The sequence below is a fragment of the Ornithorhynchus anatinus genome, chromosome 1 (genome assembly GCF_004115215.2).
Source record: "Ornithorhynchus anatinus isolate Pmale09 chromosome 1, mOrnAna1.pri.v4, whole genome shotgun sequence".
Taxonomy (NCBI): Eukaryota; Metazoa; Chordata; class Mammalia; order Monotremata; family Ornithorhynchidae; genus Ornithorhynchus; species Ornithorhynchus anatinus.
In genome coordinates this window covers 138,400,825-138,427,253 of record NC_041728.1, presented here as the reverse complement: position 1 = coordinate 138,427,253, position 26,429 = coordinate 138,400,825, and the positions used below count along the sequence as shown (strand labels likewise).

The 26,429-nt window shown below is 44.1% G+C and overlaps 1 protein-coding gene across 1 annotated transcript in view; it reads left to right on the top strand.

Moving 5' to 3' along the window:
• NCEH1 (neutral cholesterol ester hydrolase 1) overlaps positions 1-9,161 on the top strand; it is a 61,412-nt gene extending 52,251 nt beyond the window's left edge. The window contains exons 4-5 of the mRNA XM_029069993.2: positions 912-1,083; positions 7,544-9,161. Coding sequence (XP_028925826.1) covers positions 912-1,083; positions 7,544-8,161 — 790 coding nt within the window. The 3' untranslated portion in view covers positions 8,162-9,161. The remainder of the gene's footprint in view (positions 1-911; positions 1,084-7,543) is intronic.
• The last annotated feature ends 17,268 nt before the right edge of the window (positions 9,162-26,429 follow it).

Genomic DNA, 26,429 nt, shown 5'->3' with positions numbered 1-26,429 from the left:
ATAAGAGCAAAGCTGTTGTGGCTTAGTCAGGAGCAGAAGCAGCAATAATGACCATCCCCCTCTCATTTCTTCATCTCTTCCCAAAGAAGAAAAAGGGGCCAAGAGGACAAGTCAGTTTGGTATTAGGTGGAGGGGAAACCACCAGCCCAGTGGGCAGAGGAAACTGTGGAAACTGAGGTAGCTTTAGCAGCAGCAGTTCATAAAACAGTTAAAATGGCCACACAATCCCAACGGTTTGACTTTAGATGTATCGAGTTTAACTTTTTGACTCATTGACACTTGTATTTCACAATTTGACTTGGGTTTTTCTATTTCATTCGGGTTCATTTTGGAATTCAAGAAGGTAATAGAAAACAGTGCAAACGTTCTATACTTTACACTGCCCTGGAGATTACTAAAAGAAAAATGCTCAGGCACCATAACAGTTTTCTCTTTTTAATTCCCCATTGCTGCAGAAGTGTACATTTCAAAATTACAATAGCTTCCTCTTGAACTTTTGTTACCTTGGAGTGAGAGCTTAATAACTGTAACTAGATGAGAAGCAGCGTGGCTTAGTGGATGGAACATGGGCCTGGGAGTCAGAATTTCACACTCATCTGCTTTGTGACCTTAGGCAGGTTAATTTATCTGTACCTCAATTACCTCATCTGTAAAATAGGGATTAAGACGGTGAGCCCCAGGTGGGACATGGACTGTGTCCAACCTGATTAGCTTGTATCTATCCCAACATTTGCACGGTGCCTGGCACCTAGTAAGTACTTAAGAATAATAATGATGGCATTTGTTAAGTGCTTACTATGTGCCAAGCAGTGTTCTCTGAATGCCATTAAAAAACTATTTAAATATTGAATTGAATTAAATATTAATTCATTAATTAATTGAATTTAAATATTGAATCTTTGTTTTCTCAGATACAGACTAGTCCCTGAGGTTCATTTCCCGGAGCAAGTCTATGATGTAGAACGTGCAACAAAATACTTCCTGGGGTCAGATGTCCTGGAGAAGTATTCTGCTGATCCACAGAGAATTGCGGTTTCTGGTGATAGTGCGGGAGGAAATTTGGCTGCCGCGTTGTGTCAACAGGTAACATGCACTCTCTTGAGCCCAGACTGTAAGCTCCCCACCTAAACTGTAAGCTCCTTGTGGGCAAGGAACATGTCTACCATCTCTATTATATTGTACTTTCCAAAGTCCTTAGTAAACGCTCAATAGATATCATTGATTGAGGGGTTTTAAGGGAGATTCTTCATTACTTCTGAGTCCATATAACATTCTCAGGTTTTGTGGGAAAACAGTAAAATGAGTTGTTGTTTAAAATACTCTTTCAAGCTCTGGAATGAGGAAAAGAACTAAATTTGGGAAGATGAACTATTTGACTACTTTTTTTCCCCCTGTAAATATTCTTTATGGGGAAAAATGTAACATGAGAAGCAGTGTAACCAAATGATAAGCAGTGTGGCTTAATGGCAAAAGTATGGGTCTGGAAGTCAGAGAACCTGGGTTCTATTCCCAACTCCACCACTTGTTTGCTGTCTGACCTTGGGTAAGTTACTTACTCTTCTCGGTGCCATGGTAACTTCATCCGTAAAATGAGGATTAAGCCCGTGACCCCAAGTGGGTCCTGGTTATCTTATATCTACCCCAGCACTTAATACAGTGCCTGGCACAATTACCATTAAATAAAAAATAAATACCCATGTAGCGAGTACTCCCATTTCCAATTTTTAGAGGGCTCCATTTTTCATTAACTGGTTTAGCAAACAGTTTGCTAAACTGTATTGCTATATTGCCAATTGAAAAATAATTAATTACTGGTATTTATTGAGCACTTACAATGTGCAGAGCACTGTACTAAGCACTTGGGAGAGTACAGTATAACAGTTTGTAGACACTTTCTGTGCCCACAAAGAGTTTAAAGTCTACAGGGGATAACCTACTGCCTTGTAATTTTGAAGTTTACAATTAGTGACAGATATTTCTTATAAGTTCATATCAAATCAGTGGCATCTATTCATTCAATCATATTTATTGAGCACTTACTCTGTGCAAAGCACTGTACTAAGTGCTTAATAACTTAGTAGCAGAAGTGGATCTGATTGAAAATAGTGCTTAAGAAATTGTTTTCAATAGAAGTCACCTTATAATTGAATGTGAGTCATGCATTATTGAATGCTTACAAAACAAGAACAGCTTATTTCCCAATTCAGAAAATTTTCTCTGACAGTTGAAATTATAATGAGATATGTTTCTCTCCCCCATCCCCCATCTTGAGGCAAATCCCTTTAACAACATGGAGGAAAGTAGTATCTAATATCCTAAATTCTATCTTTGTGTGTGCCAAACCTAAGGTAAATTGGAAATTTGGATGCTGCATTGGCATTATACGCTTCAATTCACATATTCTTATTCATTCATGTATTAATTCACAAATATAATTGATTGATATCCTGCTATGAGTTAAAGCTTTTAGTCTCCTCTTTGTGCTGAGAAGAGTGAATGAGGAAAATATTTTTCTCCCACTCCTATATTCCCTATTGCCACTAGCCATGGCTCTCCCTTTAGCCTTTACCTCCCACCTAGCTTCAAAGGATCCAGTGATCTTTTCATTCACTCAGTCACATTTACTGAGCTCCTACTGTGTGCAAAGCACGGTACTAAGCACTTGGAAAGTACAATTCAACAAAGAAGAGAGACAATCCCTGTCCACACCAGGCTTACAGTCTAAAAGGGGGGAGACAGACATCAAAACAAGTAAACAGGCAAATTTCACACACTTCCAAGGTCCAGCCACTTCCTGATCTGAGCAGCTCTCCATTCATTCATTCAATCATATTTATTGAGCGTTTACTGTGTGCAAAGCACTGTACTAAGCGCTTTGGTTGTTTATGCAGCCAGGGCTCATACTAGATGGGGTGCCACTATACAAAACCACTTCACCTGCGTGACAGTGAGGGTGATTATAAGCTGTGGATTTACCCCCTCCTTCCCTGCAACCCTTGATGACCTCACCAACTACTTTACTGGTAACAGCAGAATCCACTGGACGTGGATTCTCCATTTTGTCAGTCAGTTGTATTTATTGAGCACTTACTGTGTGCAGAGCATTGTACTGAACGCTTGGGAGAGTACAATATAAGAGACACATTCCTACTCTTCTACCCCCTGTTTGTCTTGGTCCTCCTCAGTTTCTCTCGAGGCAGGTTCCCCACCTGTTCTCTAAATTGAACTCATTTCCCTGTGCCTCTGACCCCGTTTTACCTTAGCATCTTTAAAATGCTTCCACTCCCATCCCCTTCTCAGGACTATCTTCATCCTTCATTCTCGTATGTCGCCTTTCCCTCTGCCTTCAAACATGCTCAAGTCTCTCAGTTAAAATGCCTTCTGTGGTCTTACATCCCCTCCAGGTATCACTCTGAATTCCTGCTCCTATTCCCATCCAAACATCTGAATGGGTTGTATATAATAATAATGATATTTGTTAAGCACTTACTATGTGCCAAGCACTGTTCTAAGTGCTGGGGTAAATTCAAGGTAATCAGGTTGGAGACAGTCCATGTCCCACATGGGGCTCACATTCTTCACCCCCATATTACAGATGAGGTAACTGAGGCACAGAGAAGTGAAGTGACTTGCTCGAGGTCACACGGCAGACAAGTGGCGGAGCCGGGATTAGAATCCGCGTCCACTGACTCTCAAGCCTGTACTCTTGCCACTAGACCATGCCGCTTCTCACTGCCCACTGCCTTCATTCCTCGCCACTAATTTTATTCTTGACAGTAATAATGTTATCAAGCACTTACTACATGCCAAGCATCATACTAAGTGGAGGGGAAGGTGCAGTCCAATCAGATCAGATTCTGACTCTGTCCCACGTGGAGCTCGCCGGCTAAGGTGGAGGATGAACAAGTGCTTCCTCCTCAGTATACAGATGAGGAACCTGAGGCACCCAGAGATCAAGTGACTTGCCCAAGTTCACTCAGCAGCCAAGTGGTAGAGCTGGGTCTAATACAGGGTCTCTGTAATTGATTTATTTATATTCATGTCTGTCTTCCCTATTGACTGTAAGCTCATGGTGGGCAGGGAATGTGTCTGTTATGTTGTATCCTCCCAGGTGCTTAGTACAGTGCTTTGCACACAGTTAAGCACTCAGTAAATATTGAAGAGCTTGGACTCGGGAATAGAAGGCCCTGGTTTCTAATCCCAGCTCCGCTATATGTCTGCTGTGAGACCTCGGCGAGTCACTTTGCTTCTTGGTGCCTCAGTCACCTCATCTGTAAAATGGGGATTAAGACTTTGAGCCAGGTGTGGGACAGGGATTGTGTCCAGTCTAATTACTTTAAGCACTCCAGTGCTTAGTACAGTGCCAGTCACAGAGTAAGCACTTAACAAAAACCACGTGAGATTGTTGAGTGAGTGAATGAATGCATGAATGGTAGTCTCTTTCCACACAATTAGGTTTTCAAACCCTTTATACCCCTGAGGCAGCACTGGCCAGCACCACTAATGACATCCTCATAACAAAGCCCACTGGGCCCTTCTCTATTATTATCCTCCTGTACCCCTCAGCTGCCTATGACCAGCTTCTCCTCATTTTGAAACACTTTCAGACTTTGATTTCAGTGTCACAGTCCTCATCTGGTTTTCTCCTGTATCGCTGACCGTTCCTTCGCAGTGCCATTTCCTGGCTCCTCTTTCACCTCTCACCCCCTACCTGGGGGTGTCTTGAAAGTCTCTGTTCTGAGTCTCAATCAGTCATTCAGTGGTATTTATTGAGCCCTTACTCTCCGCAGAACACTGGGAGAATACAGACACAGCAGCGTGGCTCAGTGGAAAGAGTATGGGCTTGGGGGTCAGAGGTCGTGGGTTCTAATCCCGGCTCGGCTACCTGTCAGCTGTGTGAGTTTGGGCAAGTCAGTTGACTTCTCGGTGCCTCAGTTACCTCATCTGTAAAATGGGGATTGAGACTGTGAGCCTCACGTGGGACAACCTGATTACCCTGTATCTACTCCAGCGCTTAGAACAGTGCATGGCACATAGAAAGCGCTTAACACATACCAACAATATCATTATTATTATTAATACAGTATAATAGAGTGTCTTATGCTCTTCTCACTTTACATGACCTCAGTGAGCTCATCCACTTGCGTGGCTTCAGCTGCCACTCACTCTTATGAAAGTGGCTCCCAAATTTACCTCTCCAGTCTTGGTCTCTTACCTCATCAAAAGGCCACGTTTCTCCTTCCTGCCAAGACCTGTCCATTTGGTTGTCCTGTTGGCACCTCGAACTCCACATGTCTAAACCTGAATTTCTCATCTTCCCACCTAAGGTGCCCTCCCTCTACCATCCTCCCTACTGCCAAGAGCTCACAGCTATGGTGCGATCCTTAACGCCTCATTGTCTTTCAGCCTTCTGCCAGTTTTTGCTTCCCGACACTTCTCTGATCTATCCCTTCCTCTCCCGCCCTGGTCCAGACTCTTGTCATGTCATAGTTGGGCTGCGTATCAACTTCCTCAGGGTCTCCGTGCTTCTCCCCTCACCCTCTAGGTCTGTTTTACACACCGCTTGACACACATTAATTGTTGCTCGGCCCACATCTCTCAGTTCCTTTTAAAAAACACCTTCAATCAGGTATTTGAGTGCTTTCTGTGTGCAGAGCAGTGTACTAAGTGCTTGGGAGTGTACAATTTAGCAGTTGGTAGACCCGTACAGTCTCTCTCCCTTTGCATCAAGCACAAGCTCTTCCCAATTAGCCTTAAGGTTCTTCCCCCCATGTTACACACTGCCTATCTTTTTTCCATTTGCCTTTTAACTCTTCCTTGCCCTCAACTCTCCCACCTCTGACCCCTCTCTCATGCTGTTCCTCAGATCTGGAATTTCCTAGCCCCACAATTCACCAGAACACAACTTTCCCCATCTTCAAAATCCACCTCCTTCAGGAAGCTTTTCCCAGTTAATTCTCAACACTAAACAACTCCAGTGGTTGCCTATCGACCTCCGCTCCAAACAAAAACTTCTCACTCTAGGCTTCAAGGCTCTCCATCACCTTGCCCCTTCCTACCTCTCCTCCCTTCTCTCTTTCTACCGCCCACCCCGCACGCTCCGCTCCTCTGCCGCCCACCTCCTCACCGTCCCTCGGTCTCGCCTATCCCGCCGTCGACCCCTGGGCCACGTCCTCCCACGGTCCCGGAAGGCCCTCCCTCCTCACCTCCACCAAACTGATTCTCTTTCCCTCTTCAAAACCCTACTTAAAAATCACCTCCTCCAAGAGGCGTTCCCAGACTGAGCTCCTCTTCCCCCTCTACTCCCTCTGCCATCCCCCCTTTACCTCTCCGCAGCTAAAGCCTCATTTTCCCCTTTTCCCTCTGCTCCTCCACCTCTCCCTTCCCATCCCCACAGCACTGTACTCGTCCGCTCAACTGTATATATTTTCGTTACCCTATTTATTTTGTTAATGAATTGTACATCGCCTCGATTCTATTTAGTTGCCATTGTTTTTACGAGATGTTCTTCCCCTTGACGCTGTTTATTGCCATTGTTCTCGTCTGTCCATCTCCCCCGATTAGACTGTAAGCCCGTCAAACGGCAGGGACTGTCTCTATCTGTTGCCGACTTGTTCATCCCAAGCACTTAGTACAGTGCTCTGCACATAGTAAGTGCTCAATAAATACTATTGAATGAAAAGTTAATAATAATAATAATTATGGTATTTGTTAAGCACTTACTATGTGCCAGGACCTGTACTAAGCACTGGGGTAGATACAAGGAAATCAGGTTGGGGGCAGGGACTGTCCCGGTCCCACGTGGGGCTCACATTCTCAATCCTAATTTTACAGGTAAGGTAACTGAGGCACAGAGAAATAAAGTGACATGCCCAAGGTCACACAGCAGACAAGTGGCAGAGCCAGGACTAGAACCCATGACGTCCTGACTCCCAGGCCTGTGCTCTAGCCACTACACCATGCTACTTCTCAGTTGTCAGTACAGAAGTCAGCCATAGTTTGTGCGTGGTTTATTCCTGTCCTCAGCTCTCTTGTATCTATGCACATCTTTACTTGTATATGTAAGCTCGTTGTGGACAGATGAATGTGTCTATTGTATTGTTCTCTCCCAAGCACATAGTACAGTGCTCTGCACACAGTAAGAGCTCAATAAATATGATTGAATGAATATTCAGTAATTCAGCCCTTTCATTCTGTTATAGTTGAACCACATTTCTGTCCTCATTTCTTCCTCCTGTTCCCTCTAACAATAAAAAATTTAATCTGTCAGTTTGTGTATTAGATTACAAAGTAATCCTTGAAGGCAGGGAATCTGTATCTTACTTCTGTCGTTCTCTCCCAAACACTCACTGCAGTGAGTGCTTCACTCTCAGTTGGCGCTTGATAAATAACACTGTTTGATTTTTTGCAACAACTGGATCTATGCTACCTAGAAGAGTAGATTCTACCCAGAAGGTTGTCCTCCCCAGTCACCAGTATGATGTTTGGGGGTACAGGTTGTATGAAAGATGGCATAATAAAATTGTTTTTTGCCCTTCCACAGTTCAATCGAGATGAGAGCTTACGAAACAAAATCAAGCTACAGGCTCTAATTTATCCAGTGCTCCAGGCCTTAGACTTTAACACCCCCTCATACCAAGAAAATGCAAATGTCCCCATCCTGCCTCGCTTTGTCATGGTGAAGTATTGGTTAGACTACTTCAATGGTAATCAGAACTTTGCCCAGGCCATGATGGTCAACAATCACACTTCCCTAGACGTGGCACAGGCTGCTTCTTTCAGAGCCCGTCTCAACTGGACTTCTCTTTTGCCTCCAACAATTACAAAGAACTACAAACCTGTGACGCCAACGGTGGGAAACCCCCAGGTCACTGAGGCGATACCCCAGTTGCTGGATCCTCGCTCCGCTCCCCTCATAGCAGAAGAAGAAGTCCTGCAGCACCTGCCGAAGACTTACATCCTGACGTGTGAATTTGATGTCCTCAGAGATGATGGGATCATGTATGCGAAACGCTTAGAGAGGGCAGGCGTTGATGTGACGCTGGACCACTTTGAGGATGGCTTCCACGGCTGCATGATTTTCACCACCTGGCCCACTGATTTTTCAGTGGGAATTAGGACTAGGAATAGTTATCTGAAGTGGCTCAACCAAAACCTGTAGTGAGAAATGAGTCTCTGGAGGAACAAATAAGTCCAAACTACAGCAACATCATGCCCTTCTATGCAATCTAACTTTTTTTTCTTCCCCCGTCCCTTAAAGTTGTGTGGCTTATTTGCTAGAGGCTTTGTGTTTACTGATTTGCTCAGTGAGCCTGACTAAACTTATTCAGTACAGACATTTGCGCACCTCATACAACTGTGCTGGGTCATCTTCCTTTGACATGCTACACAAATTGACTCCAAGGTCCTAAAGTGCTAAGTGATCTTTTAAAAGCACTGAATTATTTTTCGCAATTCAGTTATCAAGAGTAGTAAGTCAGAGCCAAACCCTACACCTGAAAATACCATGTTTATGTCTTAGAACTTTAAAAGAAAATCAAGTCACTTAGTGTAACTTATCGTCAAATGCAAAGGAACTAGAAGGTGCCCCTGAAATTTCAACCTTGCACCCCAAAATGCATGCCTGAACAGTTTGTGTTCCTAAAGGTGTCAGGCAAAGGCATGCGGGTAAGCACTGGTTCGCAAAAGGGCCTCACTACCATGGCACAGCTACTACTCTGAAGTAATTAAAGTCTATTAAAACCACTGTTTAAGAAAATATGAAAACTACTAAAACTTGCAGTAGACACTTGTTCATAGCACTACAAATTTTGTTGTTCATTGTGTGTTACCGTAGAGGCAGGTTATCTTGTTTTTGTTTTTTGGATTCTGGGATTTTTTTTTTGTTCTTTTTATTATTTTAGAATAAATCTATTTCGTTTCAGAATAGACAATCCCCCTCTTGGAAAAATTAATTTCAGGCCTACCCTAAAATGTATAATGTCATTTATATATATGTATATACAAATTAGATATATATATATATATACACACACACATTAGATACAGATAGATGACTAATGCGCATTTAGTTTAAATTTATGACAGTATAAGATTAAATGATAATTGCTCTTTAAATGAGATGTTTTTGGTATTGAGCTAAAAAAACTTATAGACTATTATTATGTATCCATTTAACTTATTTTGAGCCATTTCGGTCTTTTAAAATTCCACACTGGGGAATACCATGAAGAAGTAAATCCAGCTCCCCCATTATGAGGCGTGAGAGTTCTTGTTAAACTCTGCAGTAAGGAAAACCTGCATTGCCATACTTTGTCCAACACCACACATGCAAAAATGCACACAAGCTGTATCTTCCAATGCCACAGCAGCTAGATCCAAAAAGGCTCATGTTGCAATAATAATAATAATAATGGCATTTGTTAAGCACGTACTATGTGCCAAGCACTGTTCTAAGCACTGGGGTAGATACAAGGTAATCAGGTTGTCCCATGTGGGGCTCACAACCTTAATCCCCATTTTACAGATGAGATAACTGAGGCACAGAGAAGTTAAAGACTTGCCCAAAGTCAGCTGACAAGTGGCAGAGGCAGGATTAGAATCCACGACCTCTGACTCCCAACCCCGTGCTCCTTCCACCAAACCACACTGCTTGGTTTCCCCAACAGCATTCTAGTCGAATTGCTCAGGGAAAAAAGACTGGGAGAGAATTGAGTCCTTGACCATGAAACTCACCCACTTAGATTTCTAAACTCCTTGAGGTTAGGGACCATGACCTCTGCTTCCACTGTGCTCTGTAAGTGTTTCTGTAATGATGTAACTTCATAAACCTGCCAGAAAAGAGCCTTCGGGAGACTGTCCGTAACAAAAATCTTCCTCTTTTGCTACTTATATGCAAATTTAAAGTTATGAGCCACAGTTACTGGATAATGCTCCGGCACAATTTCAAGTTTTTGTGATAAAAGCACATTCTGCATTCACTCTTTTGTGGATTTGAGGGCTCTAGCTATCCTTGCCTGACTAGGCATAAGAAATAGTTATCGCAGTGAGATTTGTCCCCAAAGGAAAAGGGAGGAAAGCATATATATGTATATATGTGTGGGTGGGTGTGTGTATAAAACTATATTGTGATTAGGAATAGCTTGGCCCTGGGCTTCAGGCCTGGCTGGTCCAGGTCTTAATTACAGCTGAGGAAGCCAAGGAGATTGGGACAGTATTGGTGGATTGGGATCACTCGTCCCTATGCCTAAAAGTGCTCAAGAATTCCTCGATCCCAATTCCTGGAAACAGTTATTTGGAACTTACGAGGACCCCCAAATGGACCAATCACCCAGATCACCTAAAACCATTCTGGGCTCCTGCCTACTCTGAATGCGGAAGGACTCGAAAAGGTGCCCTCAACCATGCCTTCCTCACTAAACCCACAAAGGTGTTTTGTTTTTTCTGCTGTGTGATAAACTCGTGGGCATGAGTAAGATCTCATCATCTATACTACCATCTTCACAAATGAAGACTTGGTGAAGACAACTGGAAAGCCAAGGGTTAGTAAGCTTCTATCCCAAACTAAGTTTGACTACTTAACGTTTTCCCACAGAGAGGGAAACAGTGAGCCAGTAATTTATTAGCCTGCTTTCCAGCTCCCTGTAATATAAAGAATGCTATCTCCCTTTCTGGACATGACACCTCCTCTCCCACTATTGTCCCCTCTTTCCAGGATGACTCCTGGAATACCAGGACAGTCACAGCAAGCCGTGCAGTGCAGGATATTAAGAGAGAGACTGCAGTGACCAGCCAGAAGAAATTCATTAACAACCAAGCATTAGTAATAATAATAATAATTGTGGTATTTGTTCAGTGCTTATGTGTCAGGCACTGTACTAAGCACTGGAAGGCAAATTGGGTTGGACAAAGCACCTTGTCCCTCATGGGGCTCACAGTCTCAATCCCCGTTTTACAGATGAGGTAACAGTCACAGAGAAGTGAAGTGACTTGCCCTAGGTCACACAGCAGACAAGTGGTGGAGCCGGGATTAGGACTTTCTGACTCCCGGGCCCTTGCGCTATCCGCTACACCATTCAGACCCTCACCTCCATTCTCATCTTCTCTGAGGTCATCTTCCCTTCTGGACCTGCACAACACATCAGCTTGGTGACCCTGACCTGGGAAGAAACAATCCCCTCCACTGACATAAAGATATCCTTTTAACAACCTGCTTCCCCGGCCTTTGGCGAAGAATTGGGCAGAAGAAGTAAATAAAAAACCTCGTAATTATATTTAATTCACACTATGAGCCAGAGGCCACTAACATTTAACTAATAAAAACACTCACAACATTAAAACACAACCAAACACCACACATCCCTAATCGGGCTACAAATGATATATTATCCTCGAGTTTAGGTCAGAGCCCCCATGTAAAATCTTAGAATGATATCCTACTGCCTGTTTGTCCCTGTAGACTCATGCTCTCAGCAACTTTAAAGGGAGTTCCAAGAAGAGCTACATTTGAAAAGTTACTTCTGACCTAACAGACTTTATGATTTTTAAAAGTCATTTTTAACTTGCTTTATATCCTTGAAGTATTTGGAGAAGATGGACTTTATCCTCTTTCCTGGAACGATAGCAGTTAGAGAGTAGGAACAAACTGGAAGTTCAACCAAAGGCCCCAAAAGAATTTAACAGGTCAATCCTCTCAAATGTTCACTTTACAAGCTAGGTCTTTGCTTTCTTTTCTTTTTTTTTTTTGTCAGCGTTGTTCATATTTTTGAGGTTCTGCAAATTTTCAAGGCAGTTTTGATGATGCTTTGGATTAGGTTTATTGCTTTCCTGAAATAGTGTGAATTATTATATCACTTATCTTTTCCTAAAATGGTTGTTGCCTGTGAAATAGAACGCGAACAATATGAAGAAAAAAGCTTGAATAAATAAGTGCTGCAAATAACAAAATCTAATAATATATTTTTACGTTTTTGTTTTATTTTTGTGAAGCGGTTAATGTGTTTGGCTTGATGGATGTAATATGCTACGCATGGTTTTTTCGTTTTGTTTTTTCTCCTATTTATCCCACTAAGGGGAAAGGCCTAGTTAAAAAAAAAAAAAACTTGAATAGAAAGTGTGTCCCAAGTGTGTTTTATGAAATGAAAAGCCAATAAACACATTAAATGTTAATAGTTGTGCTATTTGTTAAGTTCTTACTATGTGTCAAGCACTGTTCTAAGTGTTGGGGTGGTTACAAGGTAATCAGGTCAGACATAGTCCCTGTCCCAGTGGGGCTCGCAGTCTAAGTAGGAGAGAGAACAAGTATTGAATCCTCATTTTGCAGATGAGGAAACTGAGGCACCAAGCAGTTAAGTGACTTGTCCAAGGTCACCCAGCAAACTGGCAGTGCCAGGATTGAAACCCAGTCTTCTGACTCCCAGGTCCGTCCTCTTTCCATCAAACCACACTGCTTCTACAGGGTCAGGCTGTTTCTTAACTAATATTTACTTTACCTTAACATGATAATATGAAGCCACTTACTTTTTCCTTTGTTCATTGGCCACTCTTAGCTGGGGTTGTTTCAACAAATTGAGCTAAGAGTCAACCACCAGCCCACCTCAGGCTCACTCCAGGATTCTTTGAGCGATCCAATGGAAAACCACAACCTTGATTTCTTATCTCAGAACCCCAAGTTAGAGCAATTTCACTTGTGGGAACTATATCCCCTCTCTTGTTTCATAATCATCTACAAAATGTCATATTGAGTCAAGCCATTGTTCCTTGCCAGTACATCGGTCAATCATATTTATTGAGTGCTTACTGTGCAGAGCATTGGACTAAGCGCTGGGGAGAGTGCAATACCCTGTCTCCAAAAGAGACATTAAAGGATGCTTGGATGCCCTCCTTGATAGCCAACCACATCCCCACAGAGATTGTAGACACGCTTCCTGCCCACAACAAGCTTACAGTCTAGAGGGAGAGACTTGCTAACCATGAATATATTTAAACCATAGTTTTCCCCATTAACACCCTCGGTTTTTCCTTTTGTTAGCCAGTCCCTTCATTCATTCAATGTATTTATTCATTCAATAGTATTTATTGAGCCACTTACTATGTGCAGAGCACTGTACTATGCGCTTGGAATGTACAGTTCGGCAACAGATAGAGACAATCCCTGCCCAGTGACAGGCTCACAGTCTAACCGGGTGAGACAGACAGCAAAGCAAAACAGAACAAAACAAAACAGAACAAAACCAAGACATTGTCAAGATAAATAGAATCAAGGGTGTACACCTCATTAACAAAATAAATAGGGTAATAAATAATATATACAAATGAGCACAGTGCTGAGGGGAGGGGAAGGGAGAGGAACAGAGGGTGGGGGGAAGGGGACGGGAGGGGGAGCAGAGGGGAAGGGGGGCTCAGTGTGGGAAGGCCTCTTGGAGGAGGTGAGATCTCAGTAGGGCTTTGAAGAGGGGAAGATAATTAGTTTGGCAGAGGTGAGGAGGGAGGGCATTCCAGGACAGCGGTAGGATGTGGGCCAGGATCGACAGCGGGATAGGCGTGAAGGGGGGAAATCTACATCTCCTCCCCTGTTCTCTCCTCCTCCCTTCAGGCTAGTATCTCCTCCTGCCTCCAGAACGTCACCACCTGGATGTCTGCCTGCCACCTAAAACTCAACATGTCCAAAACTGAGCTCCTTATCTTCTCTCCCAAACCCTGCCCTCTCCCTGACTTCCCTGTCCCTGTGGACGGCACCACCATCCTTCCTGTCTCACAGGCCCGCAAACCTTGGTGTCATCCTTTACTCCGTTCTCTCATTCAACCCACACATCCAATCCGTCACCAACGCCTGCTGGTCTCACCTTTACAATATCACCAAGATCCGCCCTTTCCTCTCCATCCAAACGGCTATCGTGCTGGTACAAGCTCTCATAATATCCCGACTGGATTACTGTGTCAGCCTCCTCTCTGATCTCCCTTCCTCCTGTCTCTCCCCACTCCAGGCTATTCTTCATTCTGCTTCCCGGATCATCTTCCTGCACAAATGCTCTGGGCATGTCACTCCCCTCCTAAAAAGCTTCCAGTGGTTGCCTATCAACCTATGCACGAAACAAAAACTCTTCACTCTTGGCTTCAAAGCTCTCCATCACCTTGCCCCCTCCTACCTCACTTCCCTTCTCTCTTTTTACTGCCCACCCCGCACACTCCGCTCCTCTGCCGCTCACCTCCCCATTGTCCACCATTCACGCCTATCCCGCCGTCAACCCGACCCACGTCCTACCCTTGACCCACGTCCTACCGCTGTCCTGGAATGCCCTCCCTCCCGACTTCTGCCAAACTCTCTTCCCCTCTTCAAACCCTACTGAGAACTCTACTCCTCCAAGAGGCCTTCCTGGAGTTAGCTACCCCTTTTCCCTCTGCTCCCTCTGCTCCCCCTTCACCCTCCTCCCTCCCCCTTCACCTTCCCTCAGCTAAGCCCCCTTACCCTTTGCTCCTCCTGCCTCCCTTCCCCTCCCCTCAGCACTGTGCTCATTTGTATATATTTTTATTATCCTATTTATTTTGTTAATGAGGTGTACATCCCCTTGATTCTATTTATCGTATGTTGTCTTGTTTTTGTCTGTCTCCCCCGATTAGACTGTGAGGCTGCCATTGGGCAGGGATTGTCTCTATCTATTGCCGAATTGTACATTCCAATCGCTTAGTACAGTGCTTTGCACATAGTAAGGGCTCAATAAATACTATTGAATACCCACTGTCCAAGCTAAGAATGGGCTTTTTGACTCTTCCTCCCATAGTGGAGACTGGTGGAGTACTGGAAACTCCCCAGGTGTGACCCTAAGAGGGCTCAACCTGGGAGAGCACAATACAAAGGGGTAGGTATAGAAAATCCCTAAGCACAAAGGAGCTTACGGACTCCTTTTTATCTCCTACTCTAACTCCTTGTGGGCAGGGAACATATAATAATAACAATAATAAATAATTACAATGATTATGGTATTTGTTAAGCGCTTATTATGTGTGAAGCACTGTACTAAGTGCTGGGGTGGATATAAGCAAATTAGTTTGGATACAGTCCCTGACCTACGTGGGGCTCACAGTCTCAATCTCCATTTTATAGATGAGATTAACTGAGGCCCAGGGAAGTGAAGTGACTTGCTCAAGATCACAGAGCAGACAATAATAATAATGATGATGATGGTATTTAAGTAATTACTATGTGCCAAGCACTGTTCAAGCACTGGGGTAGATACAAGGCAATCAGGTTGTCCCATGTGGGGCTCACAGTCTTAATCCCTATTTTACCAATGAGGTAAGTGAGGTACAGAGAAGTTAAGTGACTTACCTAAGGTCACACAGCTGATAAGATGTGGAGCCGGGATTAGAACCCACGACCTCTGACTCCCAAGTCCGTGCTCTTTCCACTAACCTAGGCCCATGCTTTATCTACTACGCCATGCTGTTTCCCATCTACCAACTCTGCCATATTATACTCTCCCAAGTGCTTAGTACAGTGCTCTGCCCACAGTAAGCCCTCAACAAATATCATGGATTTTTCTTTATGGTATTCGTTAAGCACTTACTACATGACAAACACTTGTTCTTAGCACTGGGGTCGATACAAGGTAATCAGTTGTCCCACAGTCTTAATCCCCATTTTACAGATGAGGTAACTGGGGCCCAGAGAAGTTAAGTGGCTTGCCCAAGGTCACACAGCAGACAAGTGGTGGAGTCGGGATTAGAACCCACATCCTTTGACTACCAAGCCCGTGCTCTTTTCACTAAGCCATGCTGCTTCTTTGATTGATTGATTCTATCACTGTACTAATCTCCCTATAAAGAAATAATAATGGTATTTGTTAAATGCTTACTATGTGCCAGGCAATCACTAACTCAGGCACACATGCCTTTTTCATGAATACCCTACTAGATTGTAAATTCTATGAGAGCAGACATCTCTTCTACTAATTTTATTGTAGTGCTTAGTACAATGGTCTGCACACTATAGACACTTAATAAATATTACTGATTGGTTGATTTCCTACATTTCATTCAAATGATAATAGAATCATGGGCAAGAGTTAATCCAAAGGTCCTGAAAGAATTTAGGCTAATGCTAAAAGAAGATAGGCAGTAGAAAATAATTAATTCTAACTAAAATTTGAAAATTGGTAGGCAGCTGGGTCTAGAGTATAAAGCAGGGGCCTGGGAATCAGAGGACCTGGGTTCTTTCATTCATTCGATAGTGTTTATCAAGCTCTTATTGTGTGCAGAGCACTGTACTAAGCAGTTGGAAAGTAAAAAATCAGCAACAGTCTAATAGTGTTGATATTTGTTAAGCGCTTACTATGTGCAGAGCACTGTTCTAAGCGCTGGGGTAGATACAGGGTAATCAGGTTGTCCCACGTGAGGCTCACAGTCTTAATCCCCATTTTACAGATGAGGTAACTGGGCACAGAGAAGTGAAGTGACTTGCCCACAGTCACACAGCTGCCAAGTGGCAGAGCTGGGATTCGAACCCATGACCTCTGGCTCCCTAGCCTGGGCTCTTTCCATTGAGCCACGCTGCTTCTCTAATGGGGGGAGACAGACATTGAAACAAGTAAACAGGCAACAGGATAAGCAGGGTTCTATTCCTCATTCTGCCACTTGCCTGCTGTGTGACCTTGGGCAAGTTACTTCACTTCTCTGTGCCTTGGTTACCTCAACTCCAAAATGGAGAATCAAGACTTCCGTGCTCTGCACACAGTAAGCACTCAATAAATATGATTGAATGAATACCTTTACTCCCTCCTACTTAGACTGTGAGCCCCATGTGGGATAGGGACAGTGCCCAACCTGATGAACTTGTATCTACTTCTATGCTTAGAAAAGTGCTTGGCACATAATAAGTGCTTAACCATAAAATTTTTTTTAAAATAAGTTGGCTCTTCTGAGGGGCAGCTCGTGCCAGTAAAAGGAGCAGTCGTTCAGTCAGGCAGTCGTATTTATTTAGGACTTACTATGTGCAGGGCACTGTACTGAGCACTTGGGAGAGTACAGTATGACATATTCCCTGCTGACGATGAGTTTAAACGTGTTTATTAACTCTGTTATATTGTACTCTCCCAAGTGCTTAGTACAGTGGTCTTTATTGCCATTGTTCTTGTCTGTCTGTCTCCCCCGATTAGACTGTAAACCCGTCAAACGGCAGGGACTGTCTCTATCTGTTGCCGACTTGTTCATCCCAAGCGCTTAGTACAGTGCTATGCACATAGTAAGCGCTCAATAAATACTACTGAATGAATAAATACCACTGATTGATTGATCAACTGTTCCTAGTAAGAATTCAAAGCCTTATAAAGAGACACTGCCTATAAACCAACCTAAGGATTAGCAGGCAGAAGCAGGGGACTCTCCGCTGACAGAAGAGGCCGTGTAGGGAGACTACAAGCTCTAGACTATAAAGCTCACTGTGGGCAGGGAATGTGTCTCTCAAACTGTTATATTGTAGTCTCCTAAGCACCTAGTACAGTGCTATGCACACAGAAAGCGCTCAATAAATACAATTGACTGACCGACATACCGAGGAGCAAGTGCGCCTAGCTTTTAATAATAGGGAGTCTGAGCGACCATTGCCTCCGACATGGCAGAAAAGACTGAGGGACTTCTACTGTTGCTGGCTGGGTATGGTCAGAGTTAAATACACAGTCTTACTGGTCTATTACCATCACTCATCAATGTGGACAAGTATAATATTTAATTACTTAGATGTGATGGATTCATATCCCCTGGTAAAATCTGCTGCTCATATCAAAGTAGGAAAGTCATATCATATCACAACTATTCCAAATTTCAGGCAAAGTTCCATTTATTTAATCATTCATAAGTAATATTCAGATACTACAAAATGTTTTGGGCAGCCTATGTTTGTAATAATTAATAATAATAACAATAATTATGGTATTTAAGTGCTTATTATGTGCCAGGCACTGTACTGAGCACTGGGGTGGATACAACCAAATCAGGTTGGATACAGTCCCTGTCCCACTTGGGACTCACAGTTTCAATCCCCATTTTACAGAGGAGGTAACTGAGTCACAGAGAAGTAAAGTGAGGTGCCCAAAGTTACAGAGCAGACAAGTGGCAGGGGTGGGATTAGAACCCATGACCTTCTGACTCCCAGGCCCGGGCTCTACCTATTAAGCCATGCTGCTGTCCTCTTACCCAACAAATGTCTTTGATTTCCATACTTTTCCTGGTGGTATAACAGCTGCTTTCATTTAGTGCTATTGCTGAAAGTCATCTGGAGTCTAAAATCCAAAACAGCAGTTTGCCTTCTGGAGATTTTAAAGCAAATTTGGCAAATTAAATTTCCTGGTACACAGAAGTCTAATAGTTGTGGGGAAAAAGTGCAATCTTCTACAAAACTTCAAATGAATTCATAATAATATAAGATGAGTATATCTCAAATCAGTTATGCAACTTGTTTTGGTTTCACTGGGTGTGCTCACCAATCAAACTATATTTGGTTTCTGCAGATGAAAACACTAACTGAAGTGAATACACTCAGTCCTCCTAAAACACTGGATGCATCAATTGAGCAATGGAATTTAATGAGCACTTACTGTGTGCAGAGCACTGTACTAAGTGCTTGGAAGAGTGCGATACAACAGAGTTGGCAGATACGTTCCCTGCCTATAGTGAACTAGAGGATGTTCTTGACAATCCCTCAAATAAAGAAACCTCAAGTTACAGCAGATTCACCTTGAAAGATATTATACCCATCCCTCTTTTTAAAAAATGGTATTTGTTAAGTCTCCCCTCTGAATCGATGCCTTATCGTGGCAGGAGAGTTTGCGTATGCAGCTGAAGCTTCGTGCTATGCCATATGGGGATACCCATAATGGAAAGGTCTAAGCCGAAGTGTCAGATAGAGTCGATTCACCTTTGCTGGGCTGCAGCGGCATGGGAAAGAGTCAAAGGTGGATGATCAAGTGATCAAAACGTTCATCAAAGACAATGGCAGAGTCTCAAGATTTACTGTGTGGAAGAAGGCGATGGTAAACCACTTTCATATCTTTACCAAAAAAACCCTACGGATACACATACCGGAACGAGAGAAGATGAGACGATCTGGAGAGGGTGTATCCATGGAGTCGCTATGGGTCAGAAACGACTTAATGGCATTTGAAGTTTCGTTAAGCACTTACTATGTGCCAGGCACTGTACTAAACGCTGGGGTAAATACAAGCTAATCAGGTTAGACACAGTCCATGTCCTACGTGGGGTGCCCAGTCTTAATCACTATTTTATAGATGAGGTAACTAAGGACCCAGAGAAGTGACTTGCCCAGGGTCACAGAGCAGATCGGAACAGAGCTGGGATTAGAACCCCGATCCTCTGATCCTAGTGGTTTTTCCTCTAGGCCAAGCTGCTTCTCACATTTCTCCAGACATTGTGCAGTGTTCTATCCAGATGGAAGTTCACTTTGGGAGGAATGTTCCCTACCTTCCTGAAAGCTGAAATGTGTAGTGAAAACATTTATATTGGAAGAACTAAGTGTACTTTTATAAGGCAAGACCAGATTGGGGGTTTGGATCCCACAATGGCCTTTCCAGCCCATACACTCAGAGATGAATTTCACAGTCAGGGGGCCTTCTTTGAATATGAAGGGCGTCTACATCTAGAACAGTGCACTGCATGGAATAAGCACTCTGTGAGGACATGGTTTCTTCTGCTGCTCTCCCCAGTGGAGGCCTCTCCTTCTCCCATTCCCCCAGATTCAACGGGAAAGGAGGTGTCGGCTTCCTTCTCGCACCACAATGCCGCTTCCGCACTATTCCCCCTCCCTCTTCCGTCTCCTTCCCCTCCTTTGAAGCCCATATTATTTGCGCCTACCACCCCCCGGTCCCACCTCCAACTTCTTTAACCACCTTGATCCCTTTCTCACCTTCCTTCTCTCCTTCTCCCTCCCCACTCTGATCCTCGGAGACTTCAACATCCACATGGATGTACCCGGTGACCCCTCTGCCACCCGCCTGCTAACATTCCTTGACTCTGCTGACCTCCTGCTCCACCACACCTCGCCCACTCACCAACTTGGTCACACCCTTGATCTCATCATCTCTCACCGCTGCACTATCTCCACCCTCACCAACTCTGAAATCCCTCTCTTTGACCATAACCTTCTCACCTGCCTCCTCTCTCACACTCCCTCCCCCTACAAATCTATATGACTCCCCCACAGAGACCTCCGCTCTCTTGACCCTATCTGTCTGTCCCAAAGCATCACACTCCACCTTGCCTCCCTATCGTCTCTTCCCACTCTCGATGAACAGATTACTCTCGACTCCACCCTCTCTACTCAGCTCAACTCGCTCGCTCCCCTTTCCCTCCTCCTCTCTCGCTCCACTAACCTGCAGCCCTGGATCTCTGCCTCTGTCCACCTCCCTCGCTCATATGCTTGAGCTGCTGAACGCTGCTGGCGAAAGTCTAAGTATCAAGCCAACCTTATTCACTTCAAACTTATCCTTTCCTGCCTTAACTCTGCCCTCTCCTCTGCCAGGCAAAACTATTTTTCTTTCCTCATTGACGTGCATGCCCATCACCCCCGCCAATTGTTCCAGACTTTTAACTCTCTCCTCAGGCCCCCTGTTCCTTCCCTGCCCCCATCCCTGACCCCCAACGATCTGGCCACCTACTGCATTATGAAACTTAACACCATCAGGTCTGAACTCCCCAAAGTCACCCCTCCTCCTTCCCCATACCACCCCCCCCCCCACTCCCAAACCTCTCCCCTACTTTCCCATCCTTCCCTGCAGTATCCTCAGAGGAGATCTCCTCCCTCCTCGCAAGTGCCACCCCCTCCACCTGGGCTTCAGACCCCATTCCCATTCACCTTATAAAAACTATCACCCCTTCCCTCCTCCCCTCCTTAACTTCTATCTTTAACCACTCACTCTCCAATGGCTTCTTCCCCTCTGCCTTCAAACATGCCCATGTCTCCCCCATCCTAAAAAAACCCTCTCTCGACCCACTTTCCCTTCCAGTTATCGTCCTATCTCCCTCCTACCCTTCCTTTCCAAAGTCCTAGAATGAGTCATCTACACTCACTGCCTTAATAATGTTGGTATTTGTTAAGCGCTTACTATGTGCTGAGCACTGTTCTAAGCGCTGGGGTAGACACAGGGGAATCAGGTTGTCCCACGTGGGGCTCACAGTCTTCATCCCCATTTTACAGATGAGGGAACTGAGGCACAGAGAAATGAAGTGACTCGCCCACAGTCACACAGCTGACAAGTGGCAGAGCTGGGATTCGAACTCATGACCTCTGACTCCAAAGCCCATGCTCTTTCCACTGAGCCACGCTGCTTCATTCCCTCCACTCCACTGAAACTGCCCTCTCCAAGGTCACCCGTGACCTCCTTCTTGCCAAATCCAATGGCTCCTACTCTATCCTAATCCTCCTCGACCTCTCAGCTGCCTTTGACACTGTCGACCATCCCATTCTCCTCCACACTTTATCTCACCTTAGCTTCATGGACTCCATCCTCTCCTGGTTCACCTCTTATCTCTCTGGCCACTCATTCTTGGTCTCCTTCGTGGGCTCCTCCTCCCCCTCCCATCTATTAACTGTAGGGGTTCCTCAAGGGTCAATTCTTGGCCCTCTTCTGTTCTCCATCTATACTCACTCCCATGGTGAACTCCTTCATTCCCACGGCTGTCTACACAGATGACACCCAAATCTATATCTCCTCCCCTGTTCTCTCACCCTCCCTCCAGGCTTGTATCTCCTCCTGCCTCCAGGACGTCTCCACCTGGATGTCTGCCTGCCACCTAAAACTCAACATGTCTAAAACTGAGCTCCTTATCTTCCTTACGATTAGACTGTAAGCCCGTCAAATGGCAGGGACTGTCTCTATCTGTTGCCGACTTGTTCATTCCAAGCGCTTAGTACAGTGCTCTGTACATAGTAAGCGCTCAATAACTACTATTGAATTGAATGAATTCCTTCCCAAACCCTGTCCTCTCCCTGACTTCCCTGTCACTGTGGATGGCACTACCATCCTTACATCTCACAGGCCCGCAACCTTGGTGTCATCCTTGACTGCTCTCTCATTCACCCCACACATCCAATCTGTCACCAATGCCTACCAGTCTCACCTTTACGATATCGCCAAGATCCGCCCTTTCCTCTCCAACCAAATGGCTATCGTGCTGGTACAAGCCCTCATAATATCCCGGCTGGATTATTGTGTCAGTCTCTGATCTCCGTTCCTCCTGTCTCTCCCCACTCCCATCTATTCTTCATTCCGCTGCCCAAATCATCTTCCGACAGAAATGTTTGGGCATGTCACTTCCCTCCTCAAAAACCTCCAGTGGTTGCCTATCGACCTGCGCATGAAACAAAAACTCCTCACTCTTGGCTTCAAAGCTCTCCATCACCTTGCCCCCTCCTACCTCACTCCCTTCTCTCTTCCTACTGCCCACTCAGCACACTCCGCTCCTCTGCCAGTCACCTCCTCACTGTCTCCTGTTCATGCCTATCCCGCCATTGACCCCTGGCCCACATCCTACCGCTGTCCTGGCAGGCCCTCCCTCCTCACATCCGCCAAACTCTCTTCCCCTCTTCAAAGCTCTACTGAGAACTCATCTCCTCCAGGAGGCCTTCCCAGACTGAGCTCCCCCCTTTCCCTCTGTTCTTCCTCCCCTCCCCATTCTCCCTACTCTTTCCCTCTGTTCTTCCACTTCCCCTCCCCTCAGCACTGTGCATATTTGAATATATTATTCATTACCTTATTTATTTTGTTAATGATGTGTATATCTCTGTGATTCTATTTATCTTGACAATGTTGTTTTGTTCTGTTTTGCTTTGCTGTCTGTCTCCCCGGTTAGACCGTGAGCCTGTTCCTGGGCAGGCATTGTCTATCTGTTGTCGAATTGTACATTCCAAGCACTTAGTACAGTGTTCTGCACATAGAAGCGATCAATGAATACTATTGAATGAATGAATGAATGAATGAAATACCACTTACTAAATGATTCCAGTTTTACAAAAGGAAGCTTTCCTGTCCATGACTTACTTGAAAACATGGCTGAAAAATTCTGTATTATCAAGATGTTTTCATGCTAACAATTTTATACCATATTTGTTTTCTTTGTTCACCCTTCTAAGCTTCATGTTTCAATGCCAACTGTCAGGAAAATACTGAATCACTACTTCAATTCTTTGCAAACAAAAGCTTAATACCCAGCAGAGGGCACCCTTGAAATAAATGTTGTTAAATCCAGTATTTAAGTATACTTGTTTATTTATTACTAGATATACTTTTAAAAAAATATTTGTCTTACTGAAATCTCCCAAATCAAGTAAGATGAGAAAAGATGAAACTAGATTTAGAAAGATCAAAGAAATTCTGGGGTTCTTGTAGATTCACAAGGGAAAATGGACAAGCTCAGAGAAAGCAGAGTCATCAGCCGAATTTGATACGTTATTAGAAACATATTTGATTGCAACTGGATCATTGTTCACCCATCTGAAAATTGGCAGCTGTAATAGCCCCATTTTGCCCTTATGAAATGCCATTTGGAGGGTTAGAAATTATAGGGGGGTTGGCTGCTTTTCCAAAACATCCAGCTACCTGGTAAACCTGTAATACTGACACTAATCATAATAATGATAATAATGATAATAATAAAAGATATATTTGCTGTGGGTTTATTATTAGGTCCTCTCTAGACTGTAAGCTCCTTGTAGGCAGGGAAATACCTATCAACTTTGTTGCATTGAACTCTGTACAGTGTTCTGCACAGAGTAAGCACTCAATGACTGACAGATATTATATGCCAACCACTGTGTTAATGCTGAAGCATAAACAAGATAATCAGGTTGGACAAAGTCTCTATCCCCCATGGAGCTCACTCTATAAGTAAGAAGGAGTAGGAGTCACAAGAGAGAGCATGGCCTTGGCCTTGGCAAGAGCACGGGCTTGGAAGTCAGAGGACATGGGTTCTAATCCTGGCTCTGCCATCGGTCTGCTGTGTGACCTTGGTCAAGTCAGTTCACTTCACTCTGGCTCAGTTACATCATCTGTAAAATGGGATTGAGACTGAGAGCCCCATGTGGGACAGTGACTGTGACTGACCTGATTAACTTGTAGCAACCCCAGCACTTAGAACAGTGCTTGGCATATACGAAGAACTTAACCATTACCATAATTATTATCATTATTACCTAGGCATGAGATGACCAGAGTTTGTACCTGATTGGAAACACTTCAGGTGAAGAGTAAGGGGCAGATCCCAGTACTTAGAACAGTGCTCTAGCTGTTTAGAACAGTGCTTGGCACATACTAAAAGCTTAACAAAAACCATCATTATTATTCTTATTACCTGGGGTCCAAGGTTCAATAAAGGTTATACACTGATAGCAATTCTCAGAGCCCACTTAACAATCCCTTTAAACAAATGCAGATGCTATGCATGTCAGACTGCAAATGACATGAGAAGCAGCGTGGCTCAGTGGAAAGAGCTTGGGCTTGGGACCCAGAGGTCATGGGTTCGAATCCCAGCTCTGCCACTTGTCAGCTGGGTGACTATGGGCAAGTCACTTCACTTCTCTGGGCCTCAGTTACCTCATCTGTAAAATGGGGATGATGATTGTGAGCCTCATGTGGGACAACCTGATTACCTTGTATACCCCAGTGCTTAGAACAGTGCTCTGCACATAGTAAGCGCTTAGCAAATACCAACATTATTAACATTATTACATGACATTAATGATGAAAATGCTGTAAGCAGAAAACACGAATATTTTATCCATGGATGGAGAATGCATGTTCTGTCCCTTCATTCTCATAGCTTGTCATCTTTCAAGAGTATGATGGATTTGGTAAAAAAAAAAAAATCAGGGCACTTCACAAGCAAAACAAATAGTAAAAGGATATAGTGAAGCAAAAAACAGAAGTAGAATTATTACAGTCATAAGAGTATTCTTAATTTGTTTTTTTCCCTTGTTTTAGGTTGCTCATGCAATGGTGATTGATAACAATCGATCAATCTTTGGTATTTATTGAGTGGTTCCTCTTTGGTATTTATTGATTGGTTCCTGTGTGCCGGACAATGTACTAAATGCTTGGGAGAGAAGAGTAGGTATGTTCCCTACTCATATCATGGGATGTTACAGTCTCCCATGACTGATCAATATGAGGGTTTTTTCTCACAGAGAAGCAGCGTGCTTTAATGGAAAGAGCACGGGTTTGCAAGTCAGAGGACGTGGTTTGCAAGTCAGAGGACGTGGGTTCTAATCGCGACTCCACCACTTGTCTGCTGTGTGACCTTGGGCAAGCCACTTAACTTCTCTATGCCTTGGTTACCTCATCTATACAATGGGGATTAAGACTGTGAGCCCCACGTGGGACAGCCTGAATAGCTTGTATCTGCCCCAGCACTTAGAACAGTGCCTGGCACATAGCAAGTGCTTAACAAATACCATTCTTCTTCTTCTTATATTTTTCAAGCATCATGTACTTGCAAAACAGTTCCCCTTGGCATTTTTTTCCATAAAAAAAACAGCTCCCAAGTTTAACTTCCAGGTCTAAGCATTACTAGGGTTGAAAATATTCCTCAGCAGGGAACGTGCTTAGCCACTCTGTTGTACTGTCATCTTTCCAGAATTCTCTATACATTGCAGGTTACACTGCAGGCAAGTGGCAGAGCTGGGATTGGGATCCAGGTCCTCTGAATCCCAGGCCCAGGATCTTTCTAGTCTGTGCTGCTTCCCTAATAGTGATCCTTTCACTTTTCTATTTTAAATTCCAGGTTTGGCCAGGTATTGGAGAAAAGGGGAGGCTAATAGGCATGGAAAATGAGGGATAAGAGGAATGAGGAAAGAAGGATTTATTTTCTAGCCAGGTGTAGAGAGGAACTCTAGGTATGAGGGAAAGACTCAGAAACAAAGATCTACATCTTTAGTTTGGGAGCAAAAAAATCACAAGCAACTTCTCATCTCATGAGAAGCATGTGGCTGATATTAAGAGCTCCCTCCTAGTTCCAAGCTGAGTGAGTTCCCCTGCCTCAAAATTTTTCTGTCAACATTCTTGGACTGTCACTGGAAAAGCACAATAATGCCCTTGAATGTATTTAATTGAGAGAAGCAATAATAATAATAATTGTGGTATTTGTTACCACTTGTAAGCCACGCACTTTTCTAAATGTTGGGATAGATACAAGATAAAGGGGTTGGATACAGTCCTTTTCTCACTTGTGGTTCACAATCTAAGGGGGAGGGAGAACAAGCATTGAATCCCCATTTTACAAGGGAGGAAACTGAGGCACAGAGAAGCACTGTGGGCTAGTGGTTAGGGCTTGGCCCTGGTAATAAGAAGGACCTGAGTTCTGATCCTGAATCTGCCACATGTCTGCTGTGTGACCTTGAGCAAGTCACTTAACTTCTTCGGGCATCA